General features: G+C 35.0%; 1 protein-coding gene across 4 annotated transcripts in view; it reads left to right on the top strand.

Moving 5' to 3' along the window:
* Positions 1 to 26638, top strand: part of Zdhhc8 (zinc finger DHHC-type containing 8) — a 93014-nt gene that overhangs the window by 49899 nt on the left and 16477 nt on the right. For 2 of the 4 annotated variants that reach the window (XM_036376193.2, XM_070109689.1), the window contains exons 2-9: positions 16463 to 16581; positions 16675 to 16832; positions 16910 to 17082; positions 18504 to 18698; positions 18887 to 19148; positions 24487 to 24767; positions 24855 to 25040; positions 25576 to 25632. In XM_036376193.2, the coding sequence (XP_036232086.2) occupies positions 16463 to 16581; positions 16675 to 16832; positions 16910 to 17082; positions 18504 to 18698; positions 18887 to 19148; positions 24487 to 24767; positions 24855 to 25040; positions 25576 to 25585 (1384 nt within the window). In that variant the 3' untranslated portion in view covers positions 25586 to 25632. The remainder of the gene's footprint in view (positions 1 to 16462; positions 16582 to 16674; positions 16833 to 16909; positions 17083 to 18503; positions 18699 to 18886; positions 19149 to 24486; positions 24768 to 24854; positions 25041 to 25575; positions 25633 to 26638) is intronic. The other 2 variants (XM_070109688.1, XM_014230158.3) reach the window with 1 other exon arrangement.

Genomic DNA, 26638 nt, shown 5'->3' on the forward strand with positions numbered 1-26638 from the left:
AAAGATCTGTGAATATATTCAGATGGATGCCACACATACAACAACCGAAATACTGCTATCACTTCACCGAGTTCACAGCTATGATGATTTGAAAATTCACCGAATTTGCGCACCTTCACTAACAAATACACTCAAAGTGGAGCAAAGTACTTGATATCGCACCGGCTTGCTGAATACGAACTCCAAATCACTTCCCATACTCTTATGTCATGGTTGCCGCGCCCCTGCTGATGTTTTAAATTACAAATTGTGCCTTCTTACGGCTTTTTGCGCATCTGCTGCTGGCATTGTCACTAATTCAATGAAGCCCAGGTGTGAATTTTCCGCTGGTATCTCTCGATATCATGCCGAGCGCACAATTTTGACAAGATGTTAGTGCCTGTGTGTGTGCGTGTGTGTGTGCATACACATAAATTCTCGCCTCTTAAGTTAAGATTATGCCCGCCATAATCAGCTGTTCAAGCATGGTATACTCAAGGAGCTACTTGTGATGCACATACACCGCTCCTCGCTCCATATATTCACCACTTCAGCGTTCACTTGCCATAGTTACATACACACACATATATACACTCGGCTATGCACGACACAGTGACACATGACAATGCCTTAAGTGCAACGAATAACCGTGAGCGATTCAAAATCTCAACTACAATGCACACAGCGGGCGGAAAGCCGCAGCTGACGACAATGACGGCGCTAAAAACGATTAGAATGAGCTGCAAGCTAGCTACTGACTGCCGGCGCTAAGTTGCCGCTCAACCTAACCTAAATGCACGTCGCTGACAAATAGGATAACAATGTTTGGCAACTGAATAGCAAAGGAGTGACAGTGACAACCATGGAACACACACACACACACACAGCGCGTCTTTTTGCTATTCGCAACACTATAATCAACTCTATTTGGTGGCTCAAAGATTTCTCAGGCACCCGGAGTTTGGTGGCTGGTATTATTATGTCGTACCATATATTATGGCATACATACCGTTATGGTATAAGGATACATGTGCGTATGAGTGTTTAAATTTATTTGATCGCATGCACTTATTTGCAGACATCTCGTAAGTGCTGTTTCAGCTTCGCCTTCTCCGTTGGACTCGACCGCGGCGCGCAATGTTTAAGCCAGCACTTCTAGAAGTATTCAACACTATTATTTTTATACAAGTTGTGCGAGATGACAACCAATATGGCTTGTGACCCACTTAGTTGCTCATTGCTGGTGTGTATTTCAGAGTCGCTGCATTCGCTTTTGCTGCTTCATGCTCAGGCACCAGCCTGTAATGAAATATATACAAAGATTAGTGCTTCGGTTGAAATTGATGCTTTGCCTTTAGTGTTAATTCTCTGAATAGCAGTAAGAGTATATAGTAATTACTTTCTTAACGAGGTGTTTGATTGGAAAATACTTCTGATATTATTCTCGGCTCTGAAAGTGTGGACATTTAAGTATTGTCGTTCTTAAGTATCTGTGTCTGTGATTGATTGTCTCTATACCCTTTGATCGATGCGCTTAATGGAGTCGGTGCGAACTGTTTGATCTCAGCTAGGTAGATGCGTCCAAAAAAGAGTATTTTCTGTTATTTCTGTTTTATTATGCCATTTTTTATTAAAAAAAAAATGCTAACCAAAGATTTGATTAAAGTAGTTCACGGAAACTTTTGAGAGACCCAGCTTCGTTTAGTGCCTCGAGTATACGTCGTAGTAATATCGTTAATATGTCTAATAAGAGGGAATCGTATTTATATGGTGTTTCTTAAAGAGTAAAGGTGGAAGAACACTTTTTTTCACCAAATGTAGTAAAATTTCCAATATTGATTGAATCTGGTCTGCATTTTAGCTAGATAATCTCCTTTAAAAGACATTATTGCCAAAACTTTATTTCATTATTGATCATACGTGAGCAATCCGATCAACCGTAGACAAAAACCAAAATATTGATAAAAAAAATATCAATTTATCTCTCATCATAGCCTCCTTTTAGTTTAATACACTCAACTTCAACTTCGGCCTTTAAATCCGTCTAAGTAATATGTTTTCTGAAGGTCTGCAAATATAGATGAGTGAGGTTCATTGTTTCAATTGTTTCTTGGTCTGTGGTGTATACCAGTGGATCCAGGTTTTGTCGATAGTTACGAAACAACACAAATCTTCTTCAGAATGCGCAGAAACAATGTCAAACCCTGCTGTAAAGTAGTTTCAGGGTCGCATTTGTTATCCCGAGTGAGCAGACGCGGCATCCAACGCTCCAGCAAATTTTCTGTCCGCAATACTCCATACATTATATTATATAATCATGCCTTGATTTGAGATGCCAACTGCCTCACCTATCTCGCAAACCTTCATTCGTAGACTACCGAGGTCACGTTATTCTCTGTATCTTTTTTCGGAGCACATGGGCGTGGCAACGATGTCCGACCACGTTAAATCTCATTAAATACATTTTTGATGGTCGACATCGAAGTAGAGAAGTCACTGTATACAGGAGTATAAGCGTTTTTTCATATCCCTGTCCGATTTCAGTTCAAAAAAGTAGATTCGAATCATTGAGCGATGTTGTTTTTTCTTTTTTTTTTGCATTTTTCTGACAGTAGCCGAGAATGTACCACATGATATAAATTTACCTTGTGATAGTGGCGCAATCGGGCGAAGAGGCTAAGTACTTATCGGTCCGCCCTTCCTTCGATCGAATGCGTTTATTGTAGTACGATTGGCATTTTCAAAACAAGAATAATAATCTTGTAGATAAAAAAATTTGGCGGCACTATAAAGTAAAAGTAACGTTTCTTTTTTTCTATAGCAAGTCATCCAACCTCGGTATTTCTGGTGAATTTCAACACCGAGTTTTTTACTGTAGTCTCAGCAGCGTTAAATATTTGAGCAGAGATATTTCTATCGCTAGATCGTTCTAGTTGGATTACGGGAGTCTTTGTTCGTAAGACAGTTTAATCTTCGTAACTGAAATGGTTCCTGATTCACATCTGCCCATGAACTGTCTCGACAACAGCTCATCTTAAGTATAGGGAAAATTTTGGCTGCCACAACAACACTTTTTCGCCCTTTTTCGAGACCACTCACATTAAAGAAATGAACATTGAAGATGATAGTTGTTCCCTGGAAGTCATAAAACCTCTGTTCAGTTCCACAATTGCTTTTTAAAACGCAAAAGATAATGCTGTTTGGGCGCACAGAATTCAATTACTCCTCCTGTGACACCTAACTGCACAAAATATTTATGGAACATTTAAAATATTTAATTGAAGCCCAGCTATTGCAATCTAAATCCAATAACTGAATAGTAATTATTTCTAAATCGAAATATAAACAAAGTTTGCCATTTATTTTCATAAACCGCTTTGTAAATACGAATTATAATTATTTACACGAATTAATTTAAGCGTTCGTTTTATTTAACTTTACTTATATTTGTCATTTGCTGCATTTATAAATGTGAAAGCAGCCAACAAAACGACAACAGCTTATTTATTCGCTTAAACAGGCAAAGTGGCGCATTTCTCCACGCGCGCAGGAAGAGCTCGCGTGCCAAGCATCTAGTTAAACTGCTAACATAACCGACCAGCCAAGCGAGTAACAAACTGCCGTTGATGATGCTGATGGCCCACTTACAATTTTATGGCCATGGCATGAAGGGACAGGTTTTCACAACCTAACCTGGCCGGTGCTGACAGCGAGACAGTTCGTCAATTGACTTTTTTGTGCCACGAGCAACGGCAAGGAGAGCATGCCACTGCGGCAGCTGGAGCAACATATGCCGTTGTGCCATTTATAACACTTTTTTTTTTATCTGCATGTGTGAGTGCATATATGTTCGTGTGCATAACTATGGCATGTTGTCGCAGCGCCTGCTGTCAGTCACTTTTTATTACAACTTGCCATTGTTTTATTCCAGCGAATTTGTACCAACTATCGCTGTTGTTGTGGCTGCTGTGCTTGCTGCCTTTGCCTTTTGTCTTTAATTGACGTTGTTATTGTCAGCAAAATGAAATTGTTTGCCCGAACAAACTGCTAGACATGGTGTCAACAATCTTTAAAGCGCGTATGCAACACAAGCTCCGCAATTACGCTCGCAAAGAAGCAGCCGGCAAGAAGGCGAGCGCATGCAGCCAGCAAAATAGAGAAAGAAAGTGATGCTGCTTGAGCTTGTTTGTGCCACTTCCCAGCCTCAGTTGGAGGCAGCATAGAATGCTTTGAGTTGGCGAACTTTCTCAAGAGTCAGTGGCAGCAACAGCAGTTGCTGGGTCGCAACTCACTGTTTGGTGTGTCGGTGGTTGTTGCCGGTGTGGTATGGTGTAACAACGTTGCCAGTTGACTTTATTGCCTTTGTGGCATCGTCTTACTGTATGCTGTGAAAAAGTCAGTGAAGCTGATACGCAAAGCATGCATTTGTAATACACAAATGTACATGCATACATACATACATATATGCGAGCAACACGAGATTATTAAATTTTGAGTTACATGCAAACATACGAGCACATAGCCGTGGGTGGGTCAACAAATATCTGTAAAATTACAAATAATACAATAATACTTTTATCGGCGTTATGGGTCCAATATTGCAACATTTGCCCCAGACGCGCTTGATTCTTCGATTTTCGTTGTTCGTTTGTTTCATCGTTTTGTTATATGTTACAAGGATGTCCTTTACAGTTCGCATATGGATATATAAATGTAAATTTATTAATGACTCCAGTTGTTAATCAATATTCAAAGAATCTCTACAATAAACAAGAGAGGATCTAATATCTTGAAAAAGGCGTGATAATTTTTCGAAACGACGTAATTGTTTCAAGCCTTGCGTCAGCTCCGTTGATAACAAATATTTTCAAAAAAGCTCAACTTTCAAATAACTACAAATATTTTTTATTTTGCAGTTATACTAAATTTAACCAAAAAAAAGTAATGAAGAGACCTTCTAGAAAATGTGTAAAGCTAAAAGATACATATATTGTAACTTAACATTTAAGCTGTATATACAATCCTTCATTATTAAATAGCATTATCTCGCAAGAAAATTATATTATCTCAGCCGAATAGATTCCCGACTATACAGCACTAGATATAAAGTACCATTCCAACTTTCGACCTTATAAGTTATTGAACGCGTAGGCGATGATGAGGGCGTAGCTCAAAAAGCTTTAAAATATATTATTACACCGATAGAACATACAAATTGACTGGGATCGGACATTTTATAAGGCGACTTTATTTTGATCGATCAGTTTATATTACAGCTATATCCTCACTCATACAAATTTCAGATTGATATCTCGTATATACAGACGCGCGGACGACAGACGAATATGGGTAAATCGACGCAAGCTTGCCCTTCCGATCATTTATATATAATATATGTATATATTTTATACCGTCTTCGATGTTTCCTTTTGGGTGTTAAAAACTTCGTGACCTAATATACCCTGTTCAGTGTATAAAATGAGCACTTTTCACGTTAACTACTATAAATTATCAATTAAAATTTAATCTAATCTTTACAATGAGTTATTCAAATGCTGATAATCTAATCAATTTTCATGATCCAAGATAGTAATCTGTTAAAAATCAGGAAAAAACGTTAACTTCAGTTGCACCGAAGCTATAATACCCTTCACAGAACTTGATTCCGATCGTTCAATTTGTATGGCAGCTATATGATATAGTGATCTAATCTGAACAATTTTTGCGGGAGAATATATTGTTGCCTTAGACAATAACTCATGCGTAATTTCGTGAAGATACTTCGTCAAATAAAAAAGTTTCTCATACAAGTACTTGATTCTGATTTTTCAGTTTGTATGGCAGCTATATGCTTTAGTGGACCGATATCGGCCATTCCGACAAATAAGCCGCTTCTTAGTGAGAAAAGGACGGGCGCAAAATTTCAGATCGATAGCTTAAAAACTGAGGGACTAGTTTGTATATAGGTATACACGCAGACGGACGAACATGGCTAAATCAACTCAGATCATTTATGTATATATTTTATAGGGTCTCCGACGTTTTCTTCTTGTGTTACAAACTTCGTGGCAAACTTAATATACCCTGTTCAGGGTATAAAAATAGTATGTTCATTGAAATGGTCTTATCTGGATCAAATTCGCACCTTAATCATTGATTATAAGAATTTTTGTTTAGGCTGACCATATACATGTATAATATATTAATTTTTTGTTCTACTTGAAGTAATATTTGGGGCACATAAAGTCAAATTATTCATGAATAAATCGGTTTATTAAAAAATGTGTGCTATTTGATTTGTCTATGTTTTCATTATATTCTCTAAATAATTATAGTAAATTATATCATGTAATTAAATCACTATAAACTATATATAAATATATACTTAAATGTATATAATTTTTAAATTGTAAACCATTACACACCACAAATTTATTGCATTTGCTTAATTCGACCCAAACTACAAAAATTTATATGCTTTATTGTCGTAATTATGCTTACGAAATATGTTCGTGTCACCTATGCCTCACGCAGCGCACGATTACAAATGTAATGTAATATCAAGCGACCCAAAAAAAACCATTTCCCTGTCAACTTGTCGACCACACAACGCCTATTCGTTCATGTTGTTACATATGTATGTGGTTAAAGTAACTGTTTGCAAAATTTCACAACAATATTTTTTTTATTCCTTTTATTTTTCATTCTACTTAATTATGTGTATGATGTGTTTAAGCATAATTAATTTTTTTTTTTTTGTTTCTATTTATGTTTTAAAGTTTACTCTGTGAATTAATGCACTCATACTATAATATTTACTATGCGTTCCTATGTTACGTCTGGTTCGCTGAAAATGTCATTTGCAAAGCTAATTTTCCAGTTGAAGTTTTTCACGCAACCCACGTTCATAAAGCCCTAAGAAGTAGTTAACAAATGTGAAAAAAATAAAAACAAAAAAAAACGAAAATGTTGCGACGCAATTTCGAGCTGTAAGCTGTTGTTGAAACTAGTTGTTACTTAAAACAATTACTGACGCCCTTTACCGCCCCTAGTTTGATGTTTGACGCCAAAAAATAATTTATTTTTGCTTTAATTTTCTGTGAGAAACAGTGTTTACAAATAAAATGCGGACTGGTATTATGAAATTGAAAACGCTAATCGTATTATTTGAGAAGTTCATACTTCTGCGTGTCATTGTTCGGTAGAATAACATCGGTCTCTGTTAAAATGTTTTATCATTTTTGTATACGTGTTATGGTCATTATCTGATTCCTCATCGGTTACTAACAACATTTTTAGTTATCTGAAACTTTTTAATTTCATTTATTCCCATTCTAAAAGCTTTCCAATGGGCAACCTAGAGTAATTCATTTATATATAACTCCTTACTTAACTTTTGCACCTATAATTTATATTTACTTATATGATTAATCATTATGGAAAATTATCTAAATTATTGTAACCGTCTCACTCAATAAAATCGGGGAAGTCATGAAACATGGACATCGACAGCGGAAAGTTCTTTACTGTCAAGGTCTTGACCTGGTTCGTCAGAACTGACTTCTGTTTTCTATGATTCTAGACATTTCAAGAGTAGAGATTTAACGACTTAAACTATTGAATATGACTACGATAATCAGCAGCTGACATTATTGCATATAGTGAATCAAAAGCCTTCCTTAATAATGCTTTTTAAAAGTAACTATTGGATTTCGGATATAGGATTGCAACACCTGTATCTTATGAAGTAATTTTTCAATGGTCAATAACTACATATACCTAACATTTGCTAAAATATCGTAACAGAATAAAGTACGTTGACCTAGATTGGCCTGGAGAGTCTCTTTCATCCACCAAATGCATCTTAACCTAATCGAGATAGATATAGAGTTATAAATTTACATATATCCAAATGATGAGGATAATGAGAAGAGTTGACTACCGAATATCTGTCTGTCTTTCCGCCCTTCTATCCGTCCATTTGTCCGTGCAAACATTAACTTGGGTAAAAACTGAGATATCTTGATGAAACCTGGTACTCGTGTTCCTTAACACTCTGAACAGGTTGGTATTGCAGATAGGCAAAATCGGATTGCCACACCCAAAAAATGTCGTTAATCGAGAGTCTATGAGTTGTTATAACCAAGCCGAGAATTAGGATACAAAACTATTACTTGATAGAGGGTATCGACTCTTGGCGATCATTTGGCTGAACCATTTCTCTAAATTAACGAGTCGCCAAACTTTGCGCGCAATATGTCCATGTTTAGACGTGAAACATAAAGCGGCGCACCGTCTTGTTAGAAATAGAGATCGTCCACATCAATTTTGGGAAGAAATTCGGTCAACACCGTGTTATAACGATCGCTATTGATGGTAACGACATTTTCTGCCTCATTTCGAAAAAAATAAGCCCCGATGATTTTTGGGGATGCAATTGTGTTTCCTGAACCACACGTTGATTTGACTCACCTCAATAGTGAAAATTTTGTTTATTGACGAAGCCATTAAGCCATGGGTCTTAGCTGACAAGATGATTTTTCGATGAAAATCGTTTCCAGCGCCCAATCGCCAAAGCTACGGCGCTTTAAATTGTCTATCGGCTTCAGTTCTTGTGCCAACCCAATTTTATGTGTTTCCATCGGAGAGAAACCCAACTGTACAGAACGACGTTAAACCGACTGATTGGCCTCAACACTGGCCTGAACAGCAGCGATATTTCCTTCACTATGAGCTTTTCTTTGATGGGAATATGGCACACTTTCGTAAAGATTATAATCATTTTCGAATTTTGCTATTATGCGTTGAATAGCTCGCACAGAAGGAGCATTATGACGACTGTGCTTCGCGTTACAGTAGCCACTGAAGAATGTGAGTTTGCGTAATAATCTTGGACAATTTCCAAACGTTATACCAAAGTGAAATTTGACATTATGAAATGGCCAAACTTGCTGAATACACTGACAGAATTTGACATGACTGCCGCGAGCTGTAAAAATCACGTCATCCCTATTGGTAGACGCTGTATACTTTAAAGTGGTTTAGTGCTGAAAATATCCTTAATGTAATGATTTCCGATTCTATAGTTGACCTTTTCCTGATTTACTCATTTTAACCCCTTTGGGTTGGAGACTTATCTTATTGATTTCAATATAAAAATCTCGGAACACGAAGTCAATCGTGAAGCTAAGTGAGTATATGAGCTATTTTTAATATAAAGCTATGCCAAACCTGATGATATTTCCCCGTTTTCGATCCTTGGAAATTGAGTATAAAAGGTTTAGTTACACCAGAACTAAGTTCTTCCTTGCTTGTATTGAATATGTTGTTACCAGAGCGTAAGCATTTCAGTAACAGCTTCGCTCCGTGAAATTCTGAACATACTGCAAATATTAATGGAATTTATCTTCACCCTGTATAAGATTAAATATGCTTTTTGAAAGCTTTTATGACAGTTATAACATATTTTCACCGAACATACTCAGCGGTCAGTGTACACACACACAAAAGCCGGTATATAGCCGCCACATAAAATACTGTATACCAATAATTAAAAAATCCAGATATTCAAAAGCTTAACGTTAATTAAAAATACATCCAAAACATTTTAGCAATTACACGAATACCGTATTAAAGAATTCAGGCGATAATTGCTCATGCTGCTAATTGGAAAACTTCACAGATCCATAACATTATTTGACAATTTCGTGACAATTCGACTGAGTAAATGCTGGTGAAATGCCAAAAAAAAAACAGAAGAAAAAAATGGAAAGTTAAAGCGAATTAGAACTTTTTTCAGGGTGTTGATGACCCAACAGTCAATTTTTGTTCCAGTACGCCGATTCACCGCCCGCTCCGACGGTTGACCAGGTTAATTTCTGGTTGTCATCGTCTGCCGCTCAGCAGCTTAAACATCGTCGAACAGTTTTGCCGCTACGATATAAATGCTTCCATCATGCCCACCTCCTTGCATATTTAGCGTTACACGCCTCTTCGTTTCATTTGTTTTCTCTTTTCCAAAGGAATTTTCTCCTAGGGAGCCTTTTACCACGGAAGAGACCGTTGTCGCCTGAAGTTTCAAAGTTTTAATTAATTGAAGGAACTTTTTCATTCGGTTATCCTACCAGGGTTGTTATCACACATATACATATGTACATTTCATAAATGTGTATCAGTATAGGTATTTATGAATAATTGTCATAACTAGCTATAATTACAACCTCCTCTTTTTGCAAGCAATTATTAAGAATTATCATTACAAGGAAAATGCCCATATAGTATATATATCTCTTTGTGTATATTTATATAAGATAAAAATAACTGTGTAATAATTAAGTGGGTGTTACATTAGTTATCGTTGTAGGTCAACAATTTTTCAACAACCCACTGCTAGATATTTGGTTATAAACCAAGTTCACAATAGCTTCTAGTTTCTAATGTAATGAATAGTATAAATATTTATTGAGCTTCAAGCAGCAATAGTTCGTTTACCCTCGTATTTTAACCAAGTAAACAGCTAGATAACCACATACACAACTGTTCGAGTACTGTAGGAATGGCCCACGCCGGTCCTCCCACTTTCAATGCGGCACAAATAGTTAAGTAAAGACACCTGTACTTGAGACATTAAACGTTTGAGTCGGAAATAATAACACGTGCACTTGAGACAGCTTACATACATATACGTTACATAAATATACTACATGGAAATATTACCCGCCATGCCCTAATGTTTACTATCGCGAAAGATTTTTGCGCCATTATGTCATGATACTAGAATGCCAGAACCGAGTGGAGAATTTAAATTTGCACTTAAATCATAAGTCGAAATTAGAAACCCATTGGACTACACCCATTACTATGATCTCTAACTTATTGACTTATTGCCTTATTGGGTGGATGTTAGAGGTATGAAATTTAAGCGGGACTGACAAGAAAAAAATACTGTTTCACTTATTTTAATATGAATCTTTATTATCCCTTTCAAAATAGACTCCTGTTGCCAACGCTTAATTCAATTTTCCATATACTTGTTATATGCCTTGGCTGGGATGGCCTTCAGTGCCTTCTGCGAAATTTTTGTTTTTTCGGATTCGTCTCATTTTTGGAGCGCCTTTCATTGAATGGTTGAACAGTTTCAACGGCATATTCATTAAACATTAAACAAAATGGGTTGAGTCGATCCATAAGAGATGCTGAAATCATCTGCTGAAATCATCCGCTCTAATGTCAATGTTTGTTTTTTATAACTTTTTCGATGTTAACGTCATTGACAAAGGTGGATTTACCACTCACATCACGACTTAAGTCATTTTAGGTGCCAACTCACTAAAGTAAAAGAGTATACGAATATGGAAAATGCCCATATAGTATATATATCTCTTTGTGTATATTTATATAAGATAAAAATAACTGTGTAATAATTAAGTGGGTGTTACATTAGTTATCGTTGTAGGTCAACAATTTTTCATCAACCCACTGCTAGATATTTGGTTATAAACCAAGTTCACAATAGCTTCTAGTTTCTAATGTAATGAATAGTATAAATATTTATTGAGCTTCAAGCAGCAATAGTTCATTTACCTTCGTGTTTTAACCAAGTAAACAGCTAGATAACCACATACACAACTGCTCGAGTGCTGTAGGAATGGCCCACGCCGGTCCTCCCACTCTCAATGCGGCACAAATAGTTAAGTAAAGACACCTGTACTTGAGATATTAAACGTTTGAGTCGGAAATAATAACACGTGCACTTGAGACAGCTTACATACATATACGTTACATAAATATACTACATGGAAATATTACCCGCCATGCCCTAATGTTTACTATCGCGAAAGATTTTTGCGCCATTATGTCATGATACTAGAATGCCAGAACCGAGTGGAGAATTTAAATTTGCACTTAAATCATAGGGCGAAATTATAAACCCATTGGACTACACCCATTACTATGATCTCTAACTTACTGACTTATTGCCTTATTGTGTGAATGTTAGAGGACTGACAAGAAAAAAATACTGTTTCCCTTATTTTAATATGAATATTTATTATCGCTTTCAAAATAGACTCCTGATGCCAACGCTTAATTCAATTTTCCATACACTTGTTATATGCCTTGGCTCGGATGGCCTTCAGTGCCTTCTGCGAAATTTTTGTTTTTTCGGTTTCGTTTCATTTTTGGAGCACCTTTCATTGGATGGTTGAACATTTTCAACGTCATATTCAAAAACCCACGTATTGTTACCAGTGATGATGCGTTTGATGCTCCCCAGTTCTGTGATTCAACATCGCTTTTGCGATCTGTACTCGACGTCGTTTTGCAAAATATTCAGGTTTTTGGGGTTTAGTCATACCTAAACAAAACGAAATGGCTTGAGTCGATCCATAAGAGATGTTGAAATCATCTGTTGTCTCTCTAATGTCAATGTTTGCTTTTTATAACTTTTTCGATGTTATCGTCATTGCCTCTTGACATTTTTTTTTGTTTTTTTTTTGGATATATATAATGTCTAGTAAGACAAAAAAAATTTAAAAATCTAGTATTTCAAAAATAAAAAAACATGTTATATTGTTAACTCTGTGCTTTATATTTTATTTATAAAAGTTAGTAAGGGACCCTCTCTCCCAAAGTTCCACATGGGGCTGGGGAATTATCTTTACCAGTGTAAATATTGAAGTCATAAGTGTATCCACTTTTGGAATCACATCTTTTCCAAACTTTGAGGCCACGTTTAATCGGCTTCTACGGAAGATATTGCTTTAGCGATGACCTCCCTTTGAATTTAGCCATCGATTCATCAAAGCTCTGACATGAGCTATCACTCGGAGTTTTGTTAAACGTATATTTGACATAATTGACAATCTCCTCTATATACTTGTATTAAAGTTTAGATGCCCATTGCGGTTGCTCATGAAAATTAAAATAAAGTTTTGACATTAAATTTTGATAACGATTTTGTGCAATAGCCCTTTTTGCAAACTCGTTTCCCATGGATTCATTTTGAGACCAGTAATCAGATCTCAGGAAGTCTATTATAAGTGAAATTCCCAACACAATTTTTATTTCTGTTATATAAGTGTGTGTTATATTATGGCTTCCTTTTACTTTTAGGAGAGCCATTCGTTTATTTGTGCACTGTACAAGGAAAATTAACAACGATTCTGAAAATAGGCACTTAAATATTTGTAGCTCAGTAGAATTTCTTGAAATTGGGGCCATTATGATGCGTTCAATCTCTTCAGTCAACAAAAATCGAGAGAACAAAATAAGCCTTATACCTATATCGCTATCTTCACCATCACCGGGGATACATAATCCCCATGGTAGTGAAGGGGTTAAAAAAAATTTAAGCCACATATTTTCAACAACATTTTTCATTTGTTGTTTTACTAATCTGAGTTCCTCATCTTAATCGGACAGAACATATCTAATATTTTCAGATCTATGTGCCTATGAGCAAAGCACATCACTGGATTAATTTTTTAAGCTACTGTTTGTTTACGAAGTTAATTAACACAAAATTAAGTTAATTTTGACTTGAGATATGAATATTTAATAGACACGCTACTTGATTTTTGGTGAATAACGAATCAATTGCCACACAATCACATACATACATACCTATATATGTATATATTGTATATATACTTATGGATGTACACCGCCTTATCACATGACTTCCTACCCTAGCTGCTGTCATATTCGTCGGAATTCATTTGTAATTGCCTGACTCCTCAGTTCCCTTAGGGTGTGGCCCGTTGTGGGACTTTTTAAAATTCCACAGGCGTTGCAAATGCGATTAAAAAATGTTTTTTTTTTGTTTAGCTGTTATTCATTTTTTCTTTACTAATGCATAAAAAATAGAAACAAAATAGAAAAGAGCCGACAAATTGTTTGCGGAGCTCTTCAAATTCAATTCGCATACGAAATTCGCCTCGAAATGTTTACTTTTCAATTCGACAACTGCATTATGCGCGTCTCCAGCTCGTGAATTATGTATGTAGGATGAATGTGTGTATGTATATAGACGTGTATGTATGTTGGGGCGGTGTTGTTGTAAAATATTTAGAAATAACGAGGTTATCATAAATCAGCTTAGCATTTGATTAACATAAAATAACAAAAGCGATAGGCAAACAAACTGCTCTACCGATGAAAATTTACATTTTCTATTAAATTCAATGAAAAGCTAAACGGAAACGGTAAAAAAAATCAACGGAAAGTTTTGAATTTTCACTCATTTTGTTTATTCTAAATGACAAATTGCTATCTAGTAATATTGTGTGACACTTCATGTGCGACAATGCAAATTGGAAATTTTCAGATTTCCTCATCTACAATTCCTTAGCTTAAAGTCAATGTGTTCATCCTTGATATTTTATTACTATAGAGCATTAATTGTTTTACAAATATTGAGCTTTTATTTGAAGCAGCTAAAATCTAAGAATTGTATCTAATCGCGGCGACAGCTTTCTTATGCTTTATATTTTATACAAGATATGACCCAAGCATACTTTAAAAATGTCTACTCAACTATCTCGCACACGTTCAATCGACGGTCTGCCAATACGAGAACGTGAACTTCTGTGCCATTATCCTCCATGGCAGCCGTTTTCAGAGCAACCGGGCGTGATCATCAAAAATCGACGTCAGCACATTGCACCTCGTTAAACCAAGCTGGCCATCAAAGGAGAAGAGTCGCCGTATACTTCATCCAAGCGCTCTTTGATTTCACTGCGTCATTTGCTTCCAAAAACAATAATTGAATCACCGATTGATATTGGTATTTTTCCAGTAAAATTCTGTGAGTGGCGCGCTACGAGAATGTACTACTCGATAGTAAATTTCTCTGAAGATAAATCCCCTTATAAAAAGTATAACATTGTTATTTTTTGAATATCACATCAATCAAGAGACTTTTATTCATCATAACAAAATCAGCTCTTCTTAAACATAATATTAGATTGTTTCCAAAAATCAGTAAGAACCATATACTAAATATATATAAATATTCTTCTTATTGACTTTATAGTTGAGTGAAAGCAATATCTCGTATATCGTTTAATATTTTTAAACTTTTTGTGTATGTTCGCTTTACTACTTATTAGAAAGTTTGTTCTGCTCGTAATTAAATTTAAATTTGTCAAATTTCCAAACTGAACCGACGAGAAATTTTAAATAATTAAAAATATGCAAGGAATAGTCAGTCAACAGTTCAGTCATCTCTCTGAACATGAGACCGTTGAATGAATGAAAAAGCTCAGTTCTTTATTTAGACAAAATAAACAACGAAGTTATTCATCATAGATTTCAATGAAATTTTTGCCAAATGCAATGCATTCATAAAGCCAGCCACACATACATACATACATATGTACATATATTGAATTGCTTGAGGTGATCTATAATTTTTAGCTTGTACCAGCTAACATGTGGAATCCATACATAGATACGATTATGGCTAAAAGCCTACGAATATACTACATATGCTTGTTCATACAAATTGCGAGTCGGCGAGTGAATGAGAGCTTTTGCTTTTATGAGCACACTAAAAGCAGCAATACTATGTCTGTATGTATTGTGTACTATATGGCACAAAGGTTATATAAAGCAAGCATATCCGTTAGTAAACGGATTTGTAATCCAGCAAGGGATACTGCTTATATAAATACCGATAGCTAGCTAACCTACTCACCTAACTAACTATATATTGGCTGTTGTGTGATTTTGAATCAGCATCCTTGCCACTACTAAATACATGATATACTTGTATATATATATATATATATATATGTAAGTATGTATGTATTTATGTATTTATGTATTCTATGCGACAATTTCTTTTTTATGTTTATTTGTTGTGAAAATGAAATGAAAACAGTGAAGATATATATAAATAAGGCATAAGCCTCGTAGTAATGCCGCATAACTCAAACCGCATGCCTGCCTACCCCACTTTTATGTCTACGCCTGAGCTCACATTAATTTAAAATGTACAAAAGTGCTGGTTGGTTTGCGCATTTGACTGTCCACAGAGTGAACCGTCTTGCCCTTTGTCCTACATCCTTCATTACGAGTTGACTCGGAGCGTATGCTTAGCTAAGTTTGCGACTGCAAATCATCGCCGGCACCAATGACTGCCTCGCAAGCCTACTACTAGAGGTCTCTCATACACACACTCATACATATTTATATATACATTTACAATATATATATAATATACAAAGTATATAGGAGATATAAATTTAAAAGCGGATATCGCATTTAAACTTTTTCTTTAGCAAAAATGTATATCGCACATAAAGTGTAGCAACGAATGTATTTCCTTCCTTTACGTTCAGGCAGCTACTTATAGCCGTACTTACGACTTCCCATCTCATTTCCGTTTACATAATTTTATATGCCATCTACACTAGGTCCGTTTATTTGGCTTATATTTATTGGTGATACTTATGTTCTTGTCATTTCCATTTCATTGCAGCTGCCAATACTATTTGAAAAGCCATCCATGGGTACCGGCATATCAGGGTGTCATCACATTTTTCGTTTTGGCCAATTTCTCATTAGCGACATTCATGGACCCCGGTGTCATACCAAAAGGTACATTTCTATGCAATGACATTTACTTAACATTTTTTTTTTTCCTCTACTTTGTAACCATTCGCTTAACTCCACACATACTTATACGAACAGCATCGCCAGATGAGGACCGGGAGGAGGAATTTCGTGCACCACTTTATAAAAATGCCGAAATCAATGGCATCACCGTCAAGATGAAATGGTGTGTGACTTGTAAATTCTATCGCCCGCCACGCTGTTCACACTGTTCCGTATGCAATCATTGCATAGAGGTAAGTAGCAAATGTTTATTTTATTATATGCTCATATTAAATGTTTACAATCATTTTTATTCGGATTTTTATTATAGACATTCGATCATCATTGCCCTTGGGTGAACAATTGCATTGGACGTCGCAATTATCGTTTCTTCTTCTTCTTTTTGGTTTCACTGTCCATACACATGCTGAGCATATTTTCATTATGCTTATTTTATATATTGAAGATAACGCCAAACATCAGGGAAACATCGCCCATAGTAGCGTATCCTTTTGAAAGTGTAAAAAGTTAATCAAATATATTTAAAAACTTTCAACGCCATGACAAGCCAAACATATTAGGTATACTGAAGAGTTGATTGGAAATTTTAGACAGAGCTTCGCCGAGCACATTTTACCAAAACCCCAAAGGTTTTAATATTCAGTAAGAAGGTCCCGAATCCCCCAAAATATCAATCCCCAGCATAACAAAAATTTGCAAACTGTAGGAAGAAGTTCGACGCGAGAGAAATTTTGACCGACCAAGTTTATTTATTGAAGCACCAGTACTGAAAGTGTGGATTTTATTTTAGGAATTTTGAATCGGGAATTTCAAGCCTTACCCATATTCAAATGGATTCTAAAACTTAAAATAACGATTGAATTTATTAATTTTTTTAGTTTATTACTATTATTATTGTCACTCGAAGTTGGAACTTCAAAAAAAAAGTACTTGGGTGCCCCGGGTGATTTTGGTTCTTGATGTTATATGAAATTAAATATTCTTGATTTTTCTCAATCTATAGGTCATTCTGACCGGGCCACAGACCAGAGAAACAATGTTTTAAGAAAAACGCGTTTAAAGTTCGACAACCGTAAAGGTTGGACTCCGAGGCGCTCTAGGAAACTCGTTATAACTCCGGAAATATTTCGAGTTTCTGTCTGAATTTACCCAGTATATTCTCAAGACATTGTACTTTCAAATTAAGCAAAAAAAAATTTTCGATTTATTGAACCCAGGTTACCAAACTACTACCTTAAGCAATTTTATATTATTTAATCCTTTTTTTTTTGTACAATGAGTAGGGTATATTAAGTGTGTCTCAATGTTTGTAACACCCAGAAGAAAGCGCCGGGCTCAGTCGATTTATCCATTTTCGTCTGTTGGTATATACGCGAACTAGTCTCTCAGTTTTTGAGATATCGATCTGAAAGTGTGCACACGTACTTTGTGGCTCGTTTGTCGGAAACACCGATATCGGATCACTATAGTACAAGTATATAGCTGACATACAATCAAAATCAAGCTCTTATATGGGAACATTTTTTATTTGAAAAGACATCTTCACGAAATTAGGCCTAGATTATTGTATATGAGAACGCTAAAATCTCCATGGATTTTGTTTGGATCGGGCCACTATAGCATATAATTGCCATACAAATTGACCGATATAAATCAGGATAAAGTTCTTTTTATACCCTTTTGTGCTATATTGAACGCATTCTGAAGGACTGCGGTGCTGCCGTTATCGATTTTACTTGTTTTTTTTAAATATTATTTATGTACCTATAATTGTCTATATATTTAGACATTATTATATTAACATAATGTAACATCTAAACTGATGTTAACGTCAAATTCGATATCGTATCAGTTTCCAAATATATAAAATTTTCCTTAACTGCAAATCTTTGCCACAAATATAGTATGGTGTTGATGGCTATAGTTATAATCCTAGCGATTCCGATTTTCGGGCTTACCGGTTTTCATATGGTGCTCGTATCACGTGGGCGCACAACAAACGAACAGGTCACCGGCAAATTCAAAGGTGGATACAATCCATTCTCACGTGGCTGCTGGCATAATTGCTGTTACACCCAGTGTGGACCACAATATCCAAGGTACATATTTATAATGCATCTAATGTACAGCATGAATCGGCATTAATAAATAATATTTCTTTCTTTTATTAACTTCCGTTGCGTAATTGAAATAAATTATATACCGCGCAAACGATTGCTGGAACATTGCTGCCGCTGTGTTAATGCCATTGGATGAAATGCTGACACCAACAAATCGTTTTAAACAGTCTTCTTAAGCCAGAAAAGTATGCCGCTCGTCGCTCACACAAGGATGGTCAGGGTATTAGTGTTATCACCACCGAACGGCGCACGAATCAACAGGGCAGCAGTATGCGGGGCAACAACACACCTGGCAATGTGCCGCGTTCACCACGCGAAACGCTGAAAAACTATTACGATAGGGACAATCGACACACTCAGGTAAAGACTTATACGGACCAGGGCAATGGTTATAATCAACGGTCGGGCAGCACAACGCTTTATAGTAAGGTGGGTAAATTGATTATTGCTGGTTATTGTTGCGAATCGTTGCGAAACTATCTTTTGTAAAAAAACAAAAAAACTAAGCAAACTATTAAACTTACTTTTTTTCCTTCTTATATGTACTATGTACTCGTTGTGTTGTTGTTTGTATTCATGTACGATAAAGTGCTCGTACTTATGTATGTACACGTATGCCTTTTTGTCAATTATTTTATTTAGTTTCATAATTTTTTCAACAATACTTGGGTGTTTAGTTTCCATTACACAAACACACACATTTATATGTATGCACTTCCACACACACACACACACATAGAAATGGTGGTTGTCTCCAGTACCTACATATTTAATAGCGTGTAGCTGCATTGAATTTTTCTTAATTGCCTGTTTTAGTATGGAATGACGTGATTCCCACATACGAGTAGCATATTTTGATTCCATTAATTCTAATGCCTTCCAATTTGTTATTACTTCTTTTTTTTTTGTACATATGTATGTACTGCGAGTGCAATAATTGAATATTTGACCTATAGTTTCGTATTTTCTATGCTATTCTTTTCACTTTGCACTAATTGGTGATTGCATTTATATTAGTTTGATAGTGTTGTCACTGCCTGCCCGCCTGACTACGAGACAATGTTTTTTTTTCGAATATACAAATATATAATTTATTTAATTTAAGTTTAAAATTTAATTGAAGCATTTTCTAACTTATAATTCGGCACTAACAGCTTATTACATAAATTATTGCTTGCACAATTTTTAAATATTTGCTTTTGTATGCAGATCATTGAAAAAGAGGGAATCGCTGTAACGAAACTGTATCTATATATAATTTATGTATGCAGGTATTTTGTATATATATATATTTTTTTTTTATATTTTAAATATGCATTTCGGCTTTCTATGAATGTTAGCAATGTATTATGCTCTTAAAATTTTTTTTATACTCTGAACAGGCTATAGTCACTCGGTTGTTGAGGTATCGATCTGAAATTTTATACACGTCCTTTTCTTTCCAAGAAGCTGTACTTTTGTCTGAATTGCCGATATTGAACCACTATAGCATATAGCTACCATACACACTAATCGATCTAAATTAAGTTCTTGTAAGAAAAACTTTTTTTATTTAAGAAATTATCTTCACGAAATTTAGCATAGATGAGATTGTCCAGGACAGCTTCTTCGAAAAAAGTGTTTAGACAGCACCACTACAGCATATAGCTGCTGGTCAGCAAACTGACCAATCAAAATCAAGTTAAAAGTCTTTTTTTTATAACTTTTTATCCTATAAGAAGTGCACCTGTCATAGACAAGTTTATAAGGTAAATCAGTTCAGTAGAACCTGAGAATTCGTGTGCATCGTTTTGAAAAAGACAGTTTCGTGAAAAATGCTTTAACGTTTCAGTTCCGGCCGTATCAGTTTTGATGCCAGGTCAACAAAATACCTTTATCTCCGAAAATAATTTGAATTTTGAAAAATCTTTTGTAGACATATTCTTGAGTAGTTAAACTTTGATAATATAAAAAAAAAATTTTTCTAGACTAGGGGCTATTCTAATAGTATATTTACATTCGTAAATGAATATACAAGTTTAAACTAAGCATTTTTCTGTAGGTTAATATATTTATATTATATTTTATATAGTATAAATAAAGTTAGAAGTCTAAATCTAAAAATAGCAGCATATGCTTGAAACGTAGCAAACCTCAAATCCCTTTCCATTTCTAGCAAATTGAAATCTTCACTGCCGAATGCTCGTTAATTTTAAATTTCTGCATTGCTGCAACGAATTAAACAATAGCTTATGCACATATCTTTTGGAAAGTTTAAAAAATCCCTAAGTTTTTCATTATTTTGATATTTTTACACTTCTCTAATTTTGAAGTTGTTTTTTTCTTTTTTGCATGTGCAGTTTAGTTATATTTTCTGCTCTACAATAAATGTATGTATTTAGTATGCTACTATTTACCGCAACTAATTATTCGGCAAACTATTTTCATATATGTAGTTCTGTAGTCAAAAGTCTGCAGGCCGTCTTCCACAGCTCAATTCTATGACAGTTTTGCTAGAGTACTTTCCTCTTTTCTGAGAAATCCTCATCTTCATTTGCAATAAAATTGACAAGTTAAATTTAACACAAGAGAGCGGTATAAACATCTGACAGTTTGTTTTGCTATTTCGTTATACAGTCAGTTTGATTTATACCAGTAGCTAGTTCAAATCGCTACTCTCCAAAGTATGGCAAACCAAGAACAGTTATTATATATTTGTTATTATTTTTGCTTTAAATTTAAAGTTTTATTTAGCAGAGTTAGAAAGATCTATGTCCAATATGCACCAATTTGTTCGTAACTTGTTGCCATTTTGAAGTTAATTTCATAATGCCTCTCTAATAAAAACTGTCGTCCGTCTCTATTGACAAAACACTGGGACAATCGATTTCCACAATTTTCTCTTGAGGCGAACTTTTCACCAGCAAAACTATTCGCTAGAGCCAGGAACAGATATCACTTGACGCCAGGTCCAAACTATAAAGTGGATGCATTAGAACCTACCAACCAAGCTTTCTTCGGTTCGATACTTGACAGTACGGGTCCCAATAAAGAGTCCATTATTTTATCGATATTTTCGCATCTTTGCCATCAAGCGTAATGGGATCGACGAAACCAAAACTGCGGGTAATTTGGCTGTTATCAGGGCCATAAACACTATTCACATTTTCAGCCCCCCGGCTTGCCGTTATCGAAAAAAAAACTGTAAAATATGGCGCAGTTTCGCTTTGCTGGTATTCATTTTTAAAGCGTGCTCAAATAATACTGAGTCAAGCGATCACAAAACTCTCCAAAATTTTTCTTTAAATGGAAATCTTAACTCTGTAACGCGATACAAATTACTAAAGCCATCTCTTAGAAAAAGTATGAATTTCTTGTTACTACATCTTTTAAAAGTGATTTCAAGTTTATGAAAGAGCAGAATAGTAAAAAATCACATTTCAACGCGGAAGCCCATTAATAAAATAACCAAACATTTTTTTTTTTTTACTAAAACTCTTTTTGAACTCTTTACTACAGAACTATAGTAGTTTGCCTAATATTGATTGAATGCACTATCTCGTAATGGTATGCTATTTTGTTAGTTAGAAAAGCTCTATATTCAAATTGGTCCGTATCAAAAAAAAAAAAAGCAAAACAAAACTCTACACTAAATGCAAGCACCGAAAAAGGTAAAAAAAAATCTATTTATTAATTCATTTTTTTTCAATATTTTTTTGCGAAAAACCATATTATTATTGTTCATATACATATACTTGTATTTGTTCGTGCGATAACTTTTTTAAACAGATTTCTCTTTAATGAAAAAATAAAAATACCTACTCTTCATGTCATTCGTTCCTTTATTAAGATTTCAATTGCGTTTTGCAAACTCTACAATATATTCTACTTAATTCGTTTGTTGGTAATTTGAGCGATTTTTTACTCGTATACGATTCGTAAAGTTTTCATTAATATAAATAGTTGAAGCATTGTCACTTATTTCTTTGTACAATGTTTTAAATACCATATATAGTTATTTAGGATTTTTAACAAATACCGTTTTCATTATCATATTTTGTACAACCATTGTGTTACGTTTTAACTAAAATACTTTATTGTTGTATACCTATTTACATACATACATACATTCATGAATAATGTTGCTATTAGAAGAAATTTTTTTAGGATTTATATGAAAATTAAACTGTTTAGAATTCAAATGCCATAAATGTGCAAAATACTGCAATTTGATTAGAGTCTATCCTACTTCCCCATGACGAACACTTAATATTAACCAAATGTCGCTCTTTTATGTCCTAAACAGGGTATTGTTAATTTACCACGAAGTTTGTAGCACCCACAAGGAAACATCGGAGATCCTATAATATACATATATATGTATGTGATCAGCATGACGAGCGGAGTCCATGTAGCCATTTCCGTCTGACTATCTGTCCGTCCATCTGTATATACGCGCAGTAATTTGAGATACAGGTTTGAAATTTTGCAAACGTCTTTTTCTCCTCAAGAAGCTGCCCGAAATCGTGGATTTTAGACCACTGTCGGATATAGCTGCCCTTACAATATCATCGGTCAAAATTAAGTACTTGTATGGAAAACTTTTTTATTTAACAAGATATCTTCACGAAATTTTGCTTAGGTTATTGTTCAAGGCAATGCTACAATCTCCGACCAGTAAAGCATATAGCTGCCATACAAACTGACCGATCAAAATCAATATGAAGATCCTTTTGTACCCTTTTATGCTATAAGAAATGCAACTGTGAAGGTATTATAGCTTGGTGCAACCGAAGTTAAGTGTTTTTCTTATTTAGTCTATCCTGCGGTAGCTTAACTGGCTATAGGTGGTAACAATAGTATTGACCTCACAGTACCCAATTTTAAATCTACACATTTTGACGTGAAAAGCTGCTAACAAAATCCTCAGCCGTTTAGATACGCCTCGAAACTTGAAGAGTCAGACACCTTTAAGTCTCAGCACAATAATAGTAGAGAGAATGTCGAATCAAAGTTCTTAAGAAGAAGCTAGATTATATCAGCATTTACTTTAAAATGCTCAAATTTACTATTAATAGTTTTTTTTCTCTCATGATATTTTTGAAATCTCATAATCATGATTACGTATTTAGTCGACCTTAATTTCAGTTATGTGTTAACATTCTAAAAAGCAGCAATGATTGTAGCTCCATTAAGAATGATTTGCTGTGATCAAAAATAAATAATTTGTAAATTATTTTAAAAGTTATTACCGGAGTCCAAGTTCTAGCTCTCATAAAATGTCTCCCTTCACCTTACAGAAATGGTTGTGGTCTATTCCGAATACGTCAAACCATCTATATTGTGGAAGTTCAAATAATTTCTGTAAAATTCATAAAAACAAATAAATGCCATTGCAATACAATTAACAGATTCTGTTTACCCTTGTGTTAAACGAGTTAATCCACGAAAGTTTTTTAATTATATCCCTAAATTCGCTCATCAGTTTGCCGCTCCTTGGCATACCAACAACAACAAATTCATACCATTTCACAAACCATACATGAAAACGTCAATTGAATTCATCATACTCGTTACCATTATTTACATGCCTACATACATACATAATTTATGTTAATTATTTCACCTCGAACAGCCGCTTTCATAATGATTTTTTTTTTGTTTCCTTGGTTTTCATGCAATTTCAATTAAAATTAGTGTTTAGCTTTTGTACATTCTATTTTACTTACGATTCCAATTATTACCTAACACCGCGCCTTTCTGCGCTCCTTCCCCCCTCGCCGTTTAGCTGTCGCCTGGACGTGAATGTTCAGACACCGATATGGAGCCGCAAGCATCGCAGAGTCAAGATTGTGAGCCCACACCGCCACTGCAACGACACAATTCGACAAATTTCTACCTGCCCCAAGTGGAGGCAGGCGTGAGCAATTTAAATAACGGCGGCATAGCGACCGGTGCGGGCATGTTGCCTAACGCTAGTGGAGGTGGCGGCGGTGCTGGTGGTGGTGGCGATTCACCACGCCACATGCGCATGTATCATCCGCGACACAGTCCACTAGCGCGCCAGCGGTGAGTTACCACATATTTCTTTATATTGTTTTATGTACCTTCAATTATTTCCTCTTAATTCATATAAATATTTATTTATTTGTATAGCGGTTTGGAGCCACAACGTGGCTATAATCCCGCCGATCCATTATCGCCCGATCATCCTGCTCATCCGAGCAATCAGGGCGCACAGCAACAACAACGCAGTGGGACAACTGCAACGCCCACAATGCAGCAACGAATTAAACCGTTGGGTGTGGCGACACCACTGGTGATGGCAAGTCCCGTTAGAAGGTGAGTGTTTCAATTGTTTTTGTCAATAGTTACGCTGTAAGCGCATGTGTGCGAGTATGAGTGCATAAGTGCTTTTGCAAATGCAAAAATCGGCATAAAACCACTCGAAAATTATGCAATTGCAAAGCAAGTGTTTTCGAGCTGCTTCGCTGCGCTCTACTTTTAAGCGCTGTAATTACAATTATTATAAATTGTTATAGTTATTATTACCTTTCAATCTATACATATGTATGTATGTATAGGCAAAATGTTAAAAATGTACCTAAATATCTACTCTCTGTAACTTCCTACCCGAAAATGCTTACTATATATTTAACCGCAAAACATTTTTTTTTAACGCCTTGACAATGTGTGAGCCAATTAATTGAATTTTAAATAAATAACCACAAATTTATACCCAGCCTTTAGAAAATGTTTAACTTCTCCGCTTTTACTTCTATGCCTCAAAATTTTGTATTGAAATGTTTCTCTAATCTACGCTTCTATTTTGTGCATATAATTTTATTTATTTTTGTATACTTTTTTTGCATTGAAGATGGACATAGCTGGAATTAGCAACTCTTAATTTATGCCAATGTGAAATGCAAAATCGGTAAATAACAAAGAAACAAAAATTGTTAAAAAGAATGAGTGTTTCTGTTGCCAGCGCACTTTTTTCGTCACACATTTTCAGAATTTGCATTTATTTCAAATGAAGAATGAACTAAAAAGTTGTAAAGCGAATTATTTTTCTAATTATATTCTAGTTATACTAGCAAAGTGTCGTTCGATTGGTAACGTGATCTCTAAAATCTCTCAATTTTTTTAAGATAACAATAATACCAGGGATTTAGCATTTCTTACTAAACTTCATAAAATACTTATTTAAGAGCATAACTGAGAAATGAGAGAGACGAGTTTCGACTAGTAATATTTTCAAAGAATCAGCTTGCTCAGGACTAGAAATTCTATTTGATTTTATTATCTAGAAACCAACACGAAAAATCCAAATATTCGGATATTTGAATAACAGAGATTATCAGAACTGCGCAATTAATAAACAAATATTTATAGAGCTAAAGTTAATATATTATATTAATATAATCCAATCAAATTTGAACAGAAGCTGACTTTTGACTAACAAAAAGATTTCATTTTCACGTATTTTAATACAAATATTTGTTATCGCCTTCCAAATATACTCCTGAGCCAATACAAAAATAACAACGTATAATCTTATTTTCCACATACTTGTTATAAGTCTCAGCTGGGATGCCTTCAGCGAAGTTTGGTTTTTTAAAAAAATTTTTATACAAAATGTTAGCTTTAAGGCCAATCTTTGGAATAACCTTATTCAAGAGAGCCACAACGGCGTAGCTGATGCTAGCAACTCTTGCTTATGAACTTTTAAATCGAAATTTCGGAAAATAACGAACTTGTAAACAACGGTAGAATTTTTGACCAAAAAAACGTAAATTGCTTATAAAAAACTGGCAATCATACAAAGAATCGTATGTAGTTAATTAGATAATATTAAGTTAAAGCTACCGATTTGAAAATACAATTTTAAGAAAAACGGCTTAAAGCTCCATGTGCTGATGCTGATTGACTCGAACGAT

This window comes from Bactrocera oleae, chromosome 5, assembly GCF_042242935.1.
Source record: "Bactrocera oleae isolate idBacOlea1 chromosome 5, idBacOlea1, whole genome shotgun sequence".
Classification (NCBI taxonomy): Eukaryota; Metazoa; Arthropoda; class Insecta; order Diptera; family Tephritidae; genus Bactrocera; species Bactrocera oleae.